General features: G+C 40.2%; 2 protein-coding genes and 1 long non-coding RNA gene across 3 annotated transcripts in view; 1 reads left to right on the forward strand and 2 right to left on the reverse strand.

Annotated features, from left to right (window-relative positions):
• The window catches only part of LOC306832794 (E3 ubiquitin-protein ligase SH3RF3-like), a 294881-nt gene that overhangs the window by 138235 nt on the left and 139881 nt on the right, over positions 1 to 16765 (reverse strand). The gene's annotated exons all lie outside the window — the stretch shown is intronic.
• LOC306832807 overlaps positions 1 to 16765 on the forward strand; it is a 159943-nt gene that overhangs the window by 36849 nt on the left and 106329 nt on the right. The gene's annotated exons all lie outside the window — the stretch shown is intronic.
• asmt (acetylserotonin O-methyltransferase) lies at positions 2517 to 15994 on the reverse strand. The gene is given in 6 exon segments (XM_079358247.1): positions 2517 to 3301; positions 4307 to 4429; positions 5980 to 6120; positions 12870 to 12988; positions 15886 to 15913; positions 15916 to 15994. Coding segments are annotated over 6 exon segments (693 nt in total). The 5' UTR covers positions 15980 to 15994; the 3' UTR covers positions 2517 to 3083.

Raw genomic sequence — 16765 nt, forward strand, 5'->3', positions numbered from 1 at the left:
CTCGTACAACTCTCTCAAGGGTTTACATAAAACTGGTCAGAAAAAGAGAAATTATCTTGTGAGAGGCAGTTCTCTGGGGAAAATGCTTTGTTGATGAAAGACAGGCAACGGTAACTGTGACTTGAACACAACAATGAATGTGTTGTACTCAAATGGCCTCCACAGTCACCAGATCAGATGTGGTGAAACGGGGAGATTTGTCTCACGGATGTGCAGCCAGAGTGTATGTAAGCCTTACATCATGCTTATTTGCTTAAATGTAATTTGAGCTCTTTTGCTTGATAATACGTTTTTGTGTCGGACAGCAGTGTAGTTTGGAAGTCAAAAGTTCACCTGTCTGCACTCTTCTCCATCATATTCCCATACTTTTATAGCGTTAACTTTCTTGAAGCATCCATAAAACTCACTCAGGTTGAACTTGAGGCTGGGCACAATAATAGCCTCATGAGATGGAGTAGTAAATGGAAGTGAACAGAAGAGAGGAGGAATATATGCAACCCTCTCTGCTGAAGTGGAAAACATTGACCCCAGTCTGAATCATTGACAAAAAAAAAAGCGAGAAGGGAACAAACTTGAAGAGAGATACTCTCACAGAATTATGGATGATTTACTGCCCTGCAGGTGAAAAGAAATAAGAGCAAGGTTTGGACCAAATTGTTGTTTCAAATCCAGACTGAATAGTTTTTGATGATTCTCCCCACAGTAAGTCTTTACACAGCTTTATATATTTTTTTTTCACTTTGATGTCCTGAGCTGCCTTTCTTTTATAATTCAAGGAGACGTGTCTCCTGCTGTGAATAATCAGAAAAATCAAACAGAATTGATTTCCAGACGTCTGTATTACATTAATAGCAGTAGCAGTGGGATACATTCATCTGGAGGAAGTTAACTTCTTTCTTCTTTTTTTTTTTTTTACCTGTTTTATCAAAGACTTAAAAAACTCTGAAGCCTGTTCTTATCTATTCTGGTTTAAGTTTGAGAAAAGGATTAATAATTACAGGGAAGGAAAATTAGGTTAGAAGGAAGATTGCAGATTTGAAGTCATTCAAATTTGTTCTCACATAACTCAATGAGTCTTAAAAGGTGCAAGAACTTGTTTTGTTAATCTAGGCTGCTGGTGACTTGAACTCATATGAGTTTCAGCAATGCTTCACAGTATTAGTTAACCACCATAACACTAGAAATACTGCACTGCGTTGCTTTCTCAGCACAGGTCAAGCCGTCTTCAGCCTCAGCACTTCATTTCCCTTCATTAGGCCCACTGTCTGTAAAACTGTCCACAAGGATTTGACATCAATTCTAATTTGTTGCACTTTGAAGTCTGATTAATTCACAATTACTGTGAAAAAAGGACGGAGAGCCGAGGATATAGAGGGCAGTGAGAACGAGTGGGTGTGTAGAGGAGAGAAGACGAACAGCAGTGGAACAGTCTCATGAATGCAGAGCAAGGTTCAGCCAATATTGCTGTCTGCAGGCTGATAATGATCTTTTTCAGCTACACAGGCAGGCAACTGATAGTTTGTGCAATTATTTTTTGGCAGGCTCATTTAATGCCCAAATAAATGACAGTATTAATGTGGTGCTGAAAATGAATTATTTTTCCTAAAGCTTGTTGGGATTTCAACTCGGCTTCTCGATGACAAGCATTGTGCTGTTGATCAATAACATGTTTCCGAGCCAACGTCAGAGGCCGCGCACAATGACAGGCTAAGATTTAATAAAAATCTCATATCTGCATCCTGTGCACAGAGGAAGATGGGGGGTGAAATAAATAAAGGGGTGAGCCACTGTGAAGACGATTTATTGAGTCACGTCAGTCATTACAAAGAACACAGTACAAAGACAGCTTTATAGGCTGCTAAGAACAGTAAGGCGGGGGGTTCAGACACAGGGCTCACATTGAGTGATGAGAACAGATATGTGAGAAAGCTCATCTTCTTAGCAACGAGCTTGAAAGCTCCCCCTGCACAGCGTCTTATCCAGGTTGACCTTTGCGGGTACGGCTAATCATTCAGATTTAGAAGGAGACATGGTAACTATCCTACTTGATAGTCTAAATCGTAGGAATGTTTTTTGGAAATGCAGCATATTCGGTTTAGGTTGGGTTTGGTTTGCAGGGATGAAAGAGGGCACGTGAACTAGTTTAGATATCACTGATTCTACCCAACTTAAAAAGTCATTTTTCTAATGAACTCAATGTAGAAAACTAGGATTAATATTGAAGATGCTTTTGAAAAGTAGGCCGATGCAGAGCTGGTTCAATACTGAAGCTTATGTATTGGTGTCCACTGACACTTTGGAGGAGTGAGAAGAGATTCAATATTTTGGACTTGGACTGCAGTACCCATTTTAAATGTTAGGTGTCAGAGTTACATATTGGCCCTTCAAATAAAATGATTCTAGGATTTTAAAGATAGCTAAAACAGAACTTTTGCATTTATAATATACACAAGTATTCCTGGCTACCACAGACTTAATTAAGCCAAATGAACTTACTGAGTCAATTCCACTTTGAATTTGTTTTTTAAAATATATTTTAATGGTTAAAAAGAATCAAAGTGCTGGCGATTTCTTCCAGTAATGAAAATTAAACTAGATGAACAATGATCTCGTCAGATACAAGATTTCTTTTTTCAAAAGAGCTCTGGCCAAGACAGCAGCATCGCAGTTTCACGCAGAGAACAAAAGACAGACAATAAACAAATATTACACGTGTCAAAAGACTGAGTGAGAAGATGACACAGGACAGCAGACTGGAGGATTAATAATGTAAATAGTGACTTCCATCCTCAAGTGCAGATTTAGCAAGAATTGATTCTGGTATGTAATAATTAGAATACAAGTCTGGCTCCAGGAGAGAAGGCTTCAGTTGTTATTTTTAAATGATGTTGGGCACTTTGTGGTGATTCTGTTATAATCTCACTAAGAGCACAATTGTAACTCAGCAGATCTACTGATATCTTAGCAAGTTAGTTAACAGTAAGCTATTATTAGAAAAGCTTTAAAGTCATGTTTCCAAAGAAATACAATTTTGCAGTCCAATAATAAAACGTGATTTTCCAGAAATCATGAATTGTTAAGCCTCATGGCTCTTTGTGTCCTAGCGCAGCGTCGTAGATTTTACCGGTGAGGCGATGCTGGATGTTGGTGAAGCCGGCAGCAGCCAGCAGGGCGGCGTACTGAGCAGCTGTCCTCTCTTTGCCTTCAGTCTGTACCAGCATGTTTAGAGAGTAGAGCTGCGCTGTCAGCGGACCAGAACCGTCCTCATGGAGCAACGCTTCCACAAGCAACACAGCACCACCTGCAGGACAAAACAAAGTATTTTTTATTTGAGTCCTTGTTTTTTTTTCCTGTTTTTCGCTGTACTTGCTTTCCTTTTCCTCCCTAAAAGATATGCAAAATATCTTGCTGTAGCTTAGCTAATTACAAGTTTGGCCAAATGAAATGGTTTACTTCAAATTATTATATTGTAAGAGCAAGAAAAGCCAGTTGTGGAAGTCTGTTGTGGAAAGGTGGCTCATTCTGTAACATGCAGTATTTATTGGGAATGATACCAAAATAACCAGTTCGTAGCGCCCTATTCTTTTGCTGCCCTTCAGGTGGATTTTTCAAGGTGTGTTGATCTGACCTTGAAGGCTAGACAAACTGCAGTCAATTGATTGGTCAAAAGAATTGTCAATTCCCGTGCAACTGCAGTAATCAAGTCGAAAAACGAACCCCAGCATCCCTATGGATGACTGCGGAGTTGTAGGCATCTGCTGGAAGTCCTCCATTGTTGCCTTTTGTTTATTTTGTCACGTTCTTCTTTGTTGAATTTATTAGCAGTCGACACTGTGTCCCGCGGCTATGAGGTCACACTGTTAGCTAACTATTGACATCCGGTTACACTCCACTTAAAACATATGGAAATGGTTGGCTGTATTAATGTCAGCATGATGAGTGTTTACCAACCTGTACCAAACTGTAGCAATAAAACAGGCTAGTGAAAATCTGGACCATGCAGACAGTATTATTCACATCATTTCCCCTACTTATTTAATTCTTTCTTTCCATCCTCTTATGTGGAGACACACAGACAAAAAAAATGAGATGTTTTTTTCCCCCTTCCGAGAGCGTCTGCTGCCTTTGTGTGTATGTGTCTCTGTCTTTGATCAAAGTCAGAGGGACAGATTTTTCTGGGATCAGCTGCGTTGTTGGATACAATCTGCCATCTCATTTCAAGCAGGGGAAGAAAAAAAAGACGTACTCATCCCTTTTACACTCATAGACAACTAGCACACACACACACACACACACACACACAGACCCGGTCTGCAGGCTTTGTAGACTCGACTGAGTAGCTCTATGCAGCGTTCGTCTGGCCAGTCATGGAGGATTCTGGCGAGGATGTAGAGGTCAGCCTCTGGCAGGGGATCTTTGAAGAAGTCCCCTGAACACACAAACAAACAAACAAACACAAACATATACCACCATGCAGAGACACTCTTGCCTCGAATGGCCCAAAATGGACTGAATATTCAAAGACATGGTCATATCGGAATTAATTATTTCATGATTGCTAATTCTGTTGATAAGCCCTCCAGTAACATGAACAAAATGATTTAAAATCAAGCACAGAGACTGCTGCACTTATTTTATTACACAAGATAGAAATCCATTAATCAATGTTTTCAGGGTTTACCTGCCACTGTGTTTAACACTATTATGGCTGAGAACAAGAGGAGAAGCAGGAATTGATTTTGGATCTGGGGTTTTGAAGATCACAGGCTGCTGGGAACTTTTTCCCACATTAGAAACTGTGCTTGAGAACTGACACTACAAAGCACAATGTTTAATATAACTGTTCAGTACACAATGTTGTCAATCCAACTTGCTGCGTGAACGTGGCAATGTACAGGTGGTTGTATCAAAACTTCCTCATGCTTTTGTTTTTTTACACCAAAGTTGGTGATTGTATAGATATATAAATCTAATAGTCGATGAATATACTGAAGCACACACGTTCGTTCTTCATACAATTTCAAATTCATGAAACAATAACACAGGATGGGGTGTGCTGTAAAGTCTGACACTAAACTTTAAATATCCAATCTCGCTGTCTTTGGTATTGCATTGAAATGAAAGACAAAAAACTCTCTAAAATATGATTTCCGTCTCATCATTAGACTTTCTGAAGGAAATCAAGGTTGATGGTGGCAAACAGGATGTAACTCAAAACCATGTCTCAGAATTTTCACCGGTGAAATTCAATTGGGATTCAAATGTCACATCTGCCCTTATTATTTCAAAGAAAACAAAACTCCAAACTATGATCTCCTGACTCTACCACTGAGTCACAGTTGCCAGGAGTTTATGCTTCATAAATCAGTGTCAGGAAGACAAATAGCGTCCACTTTCTCCCACAACTTGTGTGCCAAGAGCCACTTCTTTTGTTTGCATATCTGTATTCCTTGTTTGCAAAGTGACATGAAAGGAGGCATCCGATAAAATAAAGACTAAACTTACTGTCTCACCACTACATTTGGCCTAGTTTACATTTCTAGCCGAGGCACTTGCAGGCACATTTTGACTTTTATTGCATAAGGTTTTATGTTTTGCAACTTTCCACTCCTCACTTTCTTCACATTACTGGACAGACCCAGGTCACATGGAACCTCACGCTACCTCAGGACATTTTTTGCGGGGAAAAAAAAAAGAACTATACAAGTCCAAACAAAGTTATTATTACTCCACTTCATTTTGTAAGCTTAAAATCAATTCTTAATACAGTCAAAATTATTCCATTCAGTGTTTTGAGAAAAAACATTTTTTCAAAACATCCAACTTCATCCTCAGAGAAGTACCTCTGAGACAATTTCTATTTTTGTCCACAACTGTTTGAGTGTGTGTGTGTGTGTGTGTGTGTGTGTGTATAAAGCTCTGCTCTGAAACTGGCTGTAAGTGATGTCAAGTGAATTCACCCAGTCATGATGACGTTACCTTGGTGGAAGCTAATCCTCTGGTCGGCCTCAGTGACAAAGTGTTCCCTCGATGTACGCACCACCTTGGGGAGGTCAAAGATCGTCACAGTGCATTCTGGGTAGGCTGACGTGCACTGTTTGGCTAATGCTCCACTGCAGCCTAGAGAAAAAAGGGAGCAGTAGAGAGAGGAAGAATTACATGTAGTTTTAGCACAATGAATACACTCAACCTTCATTAAGGAAGTGCATCAGACACAAGCAAATTGTGCACACAAACACACACAGCACTCTGAGTCACACGAGTGGAACAGTTGCTCTCAGGTATACCCATTATTTATTTGCACGATTTGTATGAGGCGGCTTTGGGAATATGGTTCATCTAACATTCATGCAAATAAAGCAGAATTGAATTGAACTGAATTTAAAGTGGCTGAAAGACGGACGATTTATTCAGAAACATTCCTACTAAAAGCAAACACAATCATGTGCGTCCCATTTGATTGTTATCGGGATGAAATTGATTTAATTTGTATTTGTGTATGAACATTTAAATGCATTATTCTAAAAATTGAATTATGCTGTACATTGAAGGTTCTCAGGGAATTAATTTTCTGAGATAGTGCAAGTTTTCTCTCAGGCCATTATGACATTCTTGTTTTTCAATCAAATATCTAAAAAAAATAAAAATGATTTCAGTAAATCCCAACAAGTCCGCCAACCTATACGACCATAGAGGTCGTCTGTCACGTACCTAAAAAAAACAACCCATAGGAGCATTTCCTAAATTAACGCCCCTACCGGCGAACGGAGAAATGCCAGTAAATCGTCGCCCTGCACCGTCACACTGCTTGATGCGCTTACCAAGGTAAGTAGTAATTAAGTATTCTTTTGGGAAAAAAGTTAGCTAGCTTGGACTTGGATTAACTGTGTGTGGCATTAATATTTACATTACCATTAATATTAAAAAAAAATTATAGTTATGACCGTCGATAATCGAAGGGTACCGCTGATTGTTCCAGGGCGGTGTTAGGGTTAGGGGTCAAACGTCATTCGATGACGAACACATTCACCAGATCGAAGTTATTTATACGTCCGCAAGAGGATCACTTGACTTGAAAACGTAAATATGGGTCGTAATTTGACGCATGCACAAACGACCAGTGGAGTTGCTTTTTGGTGAAGGACAGGCTGGTAAATACACATCTACAATATTTATGTGCATCCTAACTCCTTTGACAAGTTAAAATGCCCTTAATCTAGACCCAAAGTAGGAAAACTGCAAGGGGGCTGTAATTTCTGCACGAGTCAAAGATATGTTTAGGCTATAAAATGTAATAAACTAATCAGTTGTGACGATGAGGTTTTGGTAGTAATTAAAAGATTGAAGATACAAGAGGCCAGAGGGATTCTTCTTTATAGGGTGGCTACACCAAGCCTTAGAGATGGGGTAGGGAGATCATACATCCAGAGAGAGCTCGTTGTACAGTGGCAACTCCTTTTCATCAAAAGGAGTATAGCTGTGGTGGTTTTCAGCATCTGATAAGGACCTCTTCTGGGCGCCTGTCTTTGAAGGTTTGTTCAACAGGGAGGTGACCCTGAGGTCGGTCTCAGAACTCATTTGAGGGATTATATAACCCACCTGGCCTGAGAACGCCTTAGGGTCTCCATACTAGAAAGTGTTGCTAGGTATAGGACACTTGGACTAACTTAGTCTTCTGCCATTGCTTCCAGACTTTGGGTAAGCTCAAGACAATTACAGATTAGATTAATGGGTCATGGTTCTCTTTTAAAAGCATGTCCTGTGGCATCAAATAGCCAAGTTGTTATATTGCACACCCTTATGCACAGAAGCTATAGTCCTCAAAGCTGGAGGCATTAGTTTTACACTGGCCCTCAGCACTTTACCATTTGTCATTCCCTTCTCTCTAACACCTGATTCAGACAGCAATTTCTTGGATGTGGGAGTGTTTTTAAAAAAGTAGATCTAAAAATTATTTTTTTTGATAAAAGTGTGGTAAATGCTGCCTTGACCCAGCCTAAAGGCTATGTTGCTGTAGACTTTAACTGGTGTTGTGGTACTCGATCGGTCTTCACATTGTGAAGGTCTCGTCTTGAATTTTTACTCGGCCTTGTCTTGTTTTCAGACTGGGCGTACACCGGATTTAAAATCATGACACTTAAAACCAACACTGACAACCTTTTTTTTCCAAGTCAATACTGTGATTAGAAATAAATACCTCTGTCTAAAAAAAACTTAAATTGATTTATAAGATACGTCCACTTTGATGCATTGATATTCATGGTCTTGGTCTTGCCCTGCCTTTGTCTTGGACTTGACTTGGTCCCTAAATTTCTCCGTCGTGTCTCGGTCTCAGAGTACTCTGGTCTGTATATGTCTTGGTCTCTGTTAGTGTGGCCTACAACACTTGCTTGAACTGCTGGAAAATTTGGCACATTGAGCTTCTCCTGTCTTCTCTTTGCCTTCATGTCCAGTTAAGGCTTTTTGCTCATCTGAAATCTCAACGGGATTCTGTGCTCCCTTGTCTGGTTTTGAGAATATATTATGTTCTCAAATTATTTGCACTGTAATTATAATTTGTCCCATTTTTTTCAACGTTTTGTTGCTGTGTGTGCGTCTACTTGTCTGTCTCACTCAATCTCATTCTTTCTTTCTTCTCTGTCGACTGTCGTTTAATGAGTCTAGTTCTGCTCGAGTTTTCTGCGTGTCAACGTTTTTCCTTGTCACTGTCAAGTACTTACTCATTACTGATTTATCCAAATAGAAATAAATGGTTATTTTAGTGTAACATAAGGAAATCCGAGGCACAAAAACATAAATGACTCACTAAGACATAAGTAGGATTTATTGTGACGATGTGATTTCAACTTGATTCTTTGGCAGCATTATTGTCAGTCATGCTTCATTACGCAATATAAATTTAAAAAAGAATGACTGTAAGAAGAGGGAATCAGGATCATGGGATCTCACTTTGAAAACCTACAAAGCCAAATAGTGTGTGAGTGTGTGTGTGTGTGTGTGTGTGTGTGTGTGTGTGTGACTTTGTGTTTGTTTGTATATAGCCTACAGGTCAAACAGTCAAGCCCAGCAGTGCTTTCCTCCTAACATGACCTGCTGCTCTGCTACTGTACGTCCGTATTCTTATAAAGGCTTTCTCTCTTTCACACAAACACACACAGGTACTCTGGCTCTTACATCAAACAGGGGTCGTCAGTGGAAAAAAAAAAATCAAAGAGCAGCTAGGAGGAGTAAAACCAACACAATACACAGTAGAAGACCCAAAGCAAAGCCTGCTGCATCAGGGTTTTTTTTTAAGTAAATCCTTTGATGGGTGTTTGGGAGTTATTTTGTCTGTTGTTGTTTTTGTTTGCTTGTCTTTGATTTTTGCTTATTCTGTCCATTTATATTATTTGCATGTTACCCCAAGAAATGTATATGCAGATGTATATTGTTTATTAAATAAAACCACTACAAGCAGATCTTGGTGTTTTCATAAAGTCCATACTTACACATCAATATGTTTTGCCTTGAATAAACTTCTTAGAATACTGGTTGTGTAGGCTTTCCACCAGGTGATTTGTGTTGCATCTAAATTCAATTATCTATTGACCAGTGAATTGGAACTTCTCTGATTTTACCCATTAAGTTTAGTTTGAATAAAATGTGGAGTATTCATCAGCCGGAGAAAACAATTGTAGGTTTGTCTGGAGTAATGGAGTGTGACAGAGGCTTTTTTCTGCAGGAAAACAGAGGTTCTTACTTTTTGGGTTCTTGACCCCACTTTTACTTCACAAAACTCTGACAATCCCAGATATCCAAAACACACTGTTTTTTGGTCCTCCAAAAATGTTAATAATGTAATAGTGTGTGACAAGTTAACATTCAGTTAAGACTTTGTTTAGGCTGTTTCTGTCCATTCCATTATGTCGACAGAGAAAGAAAGACTGGGATGACATTTCTGCAAAATGGATGACAGACAAAGACTCTGCAGCGTCTTGTTTGGGCATTGGCTCTGGCCCAGAGCCTGCATCAATATATTTTAAAATGCAGTGTATTTGTTATTGATCAATGAAAAAGATTCCAGCGACCCCATTAGAATTAAATGGGGTCAGTACTCCAAGGTTGCGAAAGCTCGGTCTCATAAAAGATGTTATTAAGTTTCTGTTTGAGGAAAAAGTCTGGAATTCTGGACAGATCGATCATACTTACTCGTGCTTGTGCAGCTTAAAAAATACATACATTTGTGATACATTTTTTGACATTTGCTTTTGTTAACCATGTGAACATTTTTGCCCATGTCTGACTTTTCTTGGTGTAGTTACATGAATTATAAAAAAAAACACATTATGCTTCACTACCGTGAATACATTTTTCTTTAAGTCCCAGTAACCTTTAAGTTTATTATTTATTTAAACAAACCATATCATTATAGTGTGTGTGCGTTAAATGTCACATTGCTTTCCATTAAATCACTTCCTATAGGAGAGTTAGAAGGAACAAACCACCTTCTTTAGGACTATGAAGTCAGTTATTATTTGTAGAAAGTTGTACAAAGAGACAGACTGACAGACAGACAGGTAGACAGACCGGCTGGCAGCATACAGACAGTGGGAGCACCTAAGCAGCAGGTGTGTGCAGACAACAGATGCCCAGTGAGTTTTACTGGGACACTGTAGTCACTTCCCTTTCACACTTCTGCTGTCCACACTCCTTTTGGTGATGCACCTTTATGCATAAACATGAACACACAACCCCCGTGCCAGGAAAGTCACGGAGTAGAGGAGAGAAGAGACAGAGAGGCTGTCTTGGATGTGCCTCTGTGTCTACACCTGCGTTTGTGTGTTCGTGTGTAAGTAGGTGCTTTCAATGGCTTCACAGCTCCCCTGTGTGGTCAGCTGTGGTGTCACACACAAGAGACTCACTTGTGTATTATAAAAACACCAGTAGATGAGTTTCTTCTTTATTTTGTTGGGGCATTTTTACCTACACCTTAAATATCCCGTAGATGCGAGTGTGAATGCTTATTTGTTTCTGTATGTTAGCCCTGTGGTTGCATAGCGACCAGTCCAGGGTTCACCAGGCCTCTCGCTCATTGACAGCTGGAAACGACTTTAGCCAACCGCGAGCTTAAACAGAATAAACCTTATAGATGATGGATGAATAGGATTTTACCTGTTACAGTATTTCCTATTAATCTGGGATTGAGTGTCTGCCTTTATGTCAACCTTTAACTTCATTTACCACAGTAGGGATTTTGTGGGGTTTCATTCATGAGCGAAGGCAAAGTTCAGCTCCCTCAGCGTTAAGATTACAGGAAGAGACAAAATGAAAAGGAATTGGACAGCATTCAGCAGACATGCTCTCCCCCTGATTCATGTCATGGTGTTTCAGCATGAGATGAACATTCTTGAATAAAAGAAAAAATAATTATTTTTTTATGTTTACTTCCAACCTGTCATTTTGATCCTGCTCTGTTCTTAACTCTTTTTTTCCCATTTCTTTGCCAGCCATGGCCTCCGATTGTTAAGTTGTTTTTTAGTCTAATTTTATCCTAACCTTTTCTCTAACCTTGTGCTATTTGATCCCTGTGTAATCATTTTGTGAGACACCTGCTGCGATAAAAGCTATTTATTAAAAACAATTCTTTAAAGGAGACTAGAAGAGATCTGTCATTGCAGCTACTTTTTAAACTATAATGTCTGCACAGAAGACGTTGATGTGTCACTTCACATTCATACAGTCAATTCACGAACAACCAATTAGAAATACAAACCATCGGTTCACTAATGTAATTCAGATTTAAGGCAACCTTTTCAGATAAATAATAAAATATTTTATGATAAGTATTTGTCTGCATTGCAAAAACAAAAGCAAACTGTTGAACTCTTTCATTCTCTCACATGTCAAACAACAAAGTCATGAATTTGAGCCGCCAGCTGGCGAGGAGTGGGGGGAACAAAACAAGACTATTCTGAAAGACATGGCCAGACACTCGGCTTGATCTCAGCGGGCAAAACGCTCTGTTGCCTCCAACTCTCTGAAGAACAAGTTTTTCGGTGCAAAAAAACAAAACAAAAAAAAGACATGCAGCTCAACTATTTTTATCTGCTATTTGTTTCAACTTTTAGAGAATAGTACAAGCTTTATTGGTAAAGATTCAAATGGACTTTGGCTTGTTCAGTATTCTGACGACTGAAAGTCACATCTTTCCCATTCAGAGAGTGATGGCAGAGGCTGATAAACTTGAGATTAAGTGTCTTGCCCGGGGACACATCGGACATGTCTCTGCAGTCGGGGATCAAACACATCACTTGTGCTGCAGCTTCTTCACATGTTGATCATTATATCAGCAGGTAAAGGGCCTTTTGTAATTTAGTAGCAGGTAGCACAGCACAAACTGTTGCTAAATACCATTTAAAAACTAACAACCAACCAATTGCACCATAGACTAGACTGTATTTGTTTTTTGTTCATGTATTCATCCAGCCCTGAAAGTACAGACCCCAACTTTGACATCGTTTGGAGCCTTTTTTCTGATAATTATTACACATTGATTTTAGTAATTGGTCATACAGGGACTCTGACAGCAGAGGGGGAATTCCAAGTGAAGGTGACTTTGATTTTTGTGTCTAGGGGAGCGTGACTGATTTAAGAGTCATTAAGGCTGGAGCTAGTATAATAAAGGTCACTGTGGACCGTGTGTGTATTGTGCAAACTGTACAGTTTAACATACGTGTACTTGTGTGTAAGCTTTTGTAGCCAGGCCAGCTGTCTCTCCTGCTTACACATGACAGCAACAATTTTAAATGTTAATCACTGTGAACCCACAACCTTATGGAAATTAGAACACACACACACACACACACACACACACACACACACACACTTACCGCCAAGGTCACAGATGACCTTGAAAGGCGAAAGGTCAAAGGCTGTGACCACGTCTTTACCGCAGATGTTCCAAATGGAGTTCATTAACTGCATAAATTTGACCATCTCCTCATCAGACCTACAACCACGCACAGACACACACAGAGACAGAAAACAGACAGTCGCAGTACCGCATCTCAAAACTTGAAACTAAACTTTCTTTATCAAACTGTCACCTAAGGGACTGTTTGCTCTATGTCTACAAACACACACACTGTGCCTCTCCTCATCTCCAAAAGTCACCCCCTGTGGCGACACAGTGAGTGTGTGTGTGTGTGTGTGTGTGGGTGTGTGTGTGTGTATGAGAGAGAGAGACAGGGTGCAGCAGCATAGAAGAGCCTGTGGTGACCACTGCTGCTCTGAGGAATCTCCACCTCATCACCCAGCACTCTGCCTCGCTATGGGGCACGGGCACAATCACACGCACACGCTGAGCATCCTGCCTTCTGTAACTCTAGATTTGCGTTTATCCAAACTCCTCTGTATCAAAGTGATCAGCCATCTGATACAACTTCAGACGACACCGTGACCTCCAGGAGAACTTTGAAAGTGACTCATTGTTGCGGCCTCAGACTCTGATTACATTGGATGTGAAAAGATGAAATGACTGTGAGGCCAAACGGCAGACTGTCAGCTTTAATTTGGGAACATTTTTTAGAGTTATTGAATGCCCCCAAACGATAAAATCTGCAGCCCTTTTCTGTCCCTGATTAAACACATTCATACGCACACTATCTCCTCCTGTCTCTGATCATTTTGAGGACAGTACGTCCTGCATGGTTATCTCTGGTTGTTTACATCATTATAAAATCAACTTGTTATATGATCTGCTTGCCCTCAGCATGAACATGTCTTGTATTCTTGAACAGCCCCGCAGGTCTCTGTCATATCTGCACCCACTGTCACAATTACGCTTCCTGGCTGCCCGATCGCAGTTTGTCCTGTTGCTTCAGTCTCTCCAGCCATGAGGGGTGTCATTTAAAGTGTGTTCAAATGGAGATCATTACGTCCATCATCAGTGTAATCATGTCGTGTGACCACTGTGAGATGACCTAGTTTCATGCTGAACATTAATTTAATCTGTGCTAACTGGAGCACTTTTTTTGTGTCTTTTCTGGCTATTCTCTTTCTGAACCCATAAAGAGGAGGGTGCCAAAGTAGGACAAGTGATTTGGCACAAGTTTTACAAGTGGTCAGTTCCCAAATAGAAGAAGTGCAAATTTGTAGTTTGCTCTACTTCTGAGTCAGTATCATTCTGTTAAATGTGCCACAGTTGTATATAATGAAACAAAAATGCATAGAGTAAATGCATAGAGTGGGGCATTGAAGTAACCCAGACACCATGATTAGAAATAAAGCTGATCTTGGCGACTGATATGTTTATCACATTTTAGCAATGAAAGCTGAAGGACGCAGTAAAACAGAAGTGAGTGAAATTAAAATAGATTTTCTAAAGATATGACGTAACAACATCAGTCAATGGAATACATTTTCCACACGGTGTAAACCATCATGTTATGCTCTAGTTTTCATTATTTTATTGTACACTTTAATATATAAAAAGGCCTCATCCCACATTAATCACTCCATCTATTTCCTTATAAAACCCTCTCTCTATGTTTGCTCTGCAGAATCAGGCTTTTAAAATTGTGACACATCTCCCTGGTGTGAAGCAAATAATAAGCACTGATCTCTGTAGCAAAAAACTTTTGTGCAACATCTTGTTTTTACCAGAATCTTGAAATCTCTCGAAATAAGCACTCTCCCTCTGATCTTCCCTCTTAATCTCGTCTGGCCTTCTGAATGAGAGAATTGAAGCTGCAGTCTGGACTTGGCTGTAAATTATTCAGGTGCACTACATGGCTGGTTAAATGGCGATGAGTAAACAGGAGTCTGAGTCATCCACCCAGTTTTGAATCACCCTGCTTCTGCGACGGCGTTCGGAGAACCCGGGTGAATGACTTCAGCGGTTGTTTCCCCCCCCCTGCTAATTCACCCTCAGTGGTCACAGGAGAAATCAACAGGCACAAACAACTGCTCCTCCACATTAAGTTAATTGTGTGCAGCTGCGGGAATTCTTTCACCGAGTCTTTTCATTTCTCAATCAATTAAAGCTAGATTGTAAATTCATGTGCAGGAGGCTCCGTTCAGTGACAAGCCCAAAAACAATTTACATCTAACAACAAAATATGGGTAGAGGAAATACAATTTTAAAATAAAACAAAATAAATATTAGTTAACAGTGTCTTAATCCATCTTGTTCTGCTTCCTTCCACTGTTTTTATCTGTCTGGGGCGCTAAGACTGAAAAAAAATAATGTATTTATAGATCTGTCTATTTGCGTAGGTACATTTTATTATAGTTCCATATTTGAGAAGTGCAGTTTCACTCTGTTATCTGCACATCAGACACCATGGCATCACAGGACAGTGTTTGAACATATCAAGACCCGCTAAGGACAAGAAGAGAGGATGTTTTAGCACGTAACTCCTCTGTGTGTCAGCTTTGATGGTTTCTGTTCCTTTGAGACTGGCAGCCTCCTAGTAGAAAGCCTCGGGGCAAGTCGATCGCGTCCAATTAGCAGCAAAGTGTGAAACTTTTAGCGTGTGACCCCTGAAAAGTGCTGACCAGCAGATCGGTGAAGCGTTAAAACTGTGGGCATTAGATAACCATAAACACACAAGACCTCAAGGATAGCGGCAGATGCATTCTTTCTCTCTCCCCCCCCCCCCCCCTTTCTTTCTCGCTTCCTCGCTCCGAGCTTCCTCACGTCACTGCCCACACCCTCTCCCTCATCTCAACCTCAGACATCCCCTGACTCCTAATAAATCCCACAAGTCTGTGTTTTTAGGGGGAACAGGGAAGAAAGTGACAGACAGGCTTTAGACGAAGAGACAGAGACAGAATATAGATGAGCAAGGATGTGTGTTGTCTCTGTTTGAGGAATGTGTGCGTGTGCACACGATAGCTCCTTACCTGTAGAGAGCTTGAAAGAGGTCTTCGAACTGACTCCAAAAGCCTTTTCGTATTGATTTCTTCCCTCTCTGGAACAACGCAAAGACAGAAGCATGTTGACATTATGTGGGACAACACATGTAATTGTGTATTCTTTTACTTGTACATTTGCTAAATCAGAGCATGACGTGTTGTCTCAACACTTTGGCTTCATCTCGTCGTCATAGTTCAAAATGATGAAATAAAGAAGGCTTGCTGTATGAATGCTCCGTCTATTTAAGGTACATTTGCTTGTTGAAAAGAACTAGTTCTTTAGTCTCTCTTTCTTTCACAGTTTCTCACAGATGGAATTTACTTCAGTCAGTCTCAGTGAATCCCGTCACGAAGTCTGACAGTCCTCTGGCTGTCTGCTGGCTGTCCTCCCTCAAACATAACAATGAGACTGAAATCCATCTTGAGAAACTGTTCAAACAGACAAGGACGGGCTGAAGGCAAATCGTCAGGACGTAAATGAGACCACACGTCTGTCTACTCGTTCGCCTTTTTAGCGTGCTCATTTAATTGATAAAGTCGTATTTGTGCTTTATCTACAGCAGGATTATTCAATTACCTTCTGTAAAAGTCAAACTCTGACATTAGACCTTGGCAGGAAAGGGGGGAAGTGGGACACAGGTGAGGGGTCCGGGGGGGACAAATAAATTGTGTGGAGACGAAGGACCCTTCTAAACTAAATAGCTGACTTTAAACTAAATTGTTCAGGAGACCCAGAAAACACTGAACCAAAGAAAAGGCTGCCGGGGAGTTCACTCAAAAGGCTTGGGTATAGGAACAAAACTACCCACCACCCCAGCTTACTGAGAGTATAATAACACCAAAAGTTTTTTATTTTGTTTTTGGTTTA

Source organism: Symphodus melops (genome assembly GCF_947650265.1).
Source record: "Symphodus melops genome assembly, chromosome: 12".
Classification (NCBI taxonomy): domain Eukaryota; kingdom Metazoa; phylum Chordata; class Actinopteri; order Labriformes; family Labridae; genus Symphodus; species Symphodus melops.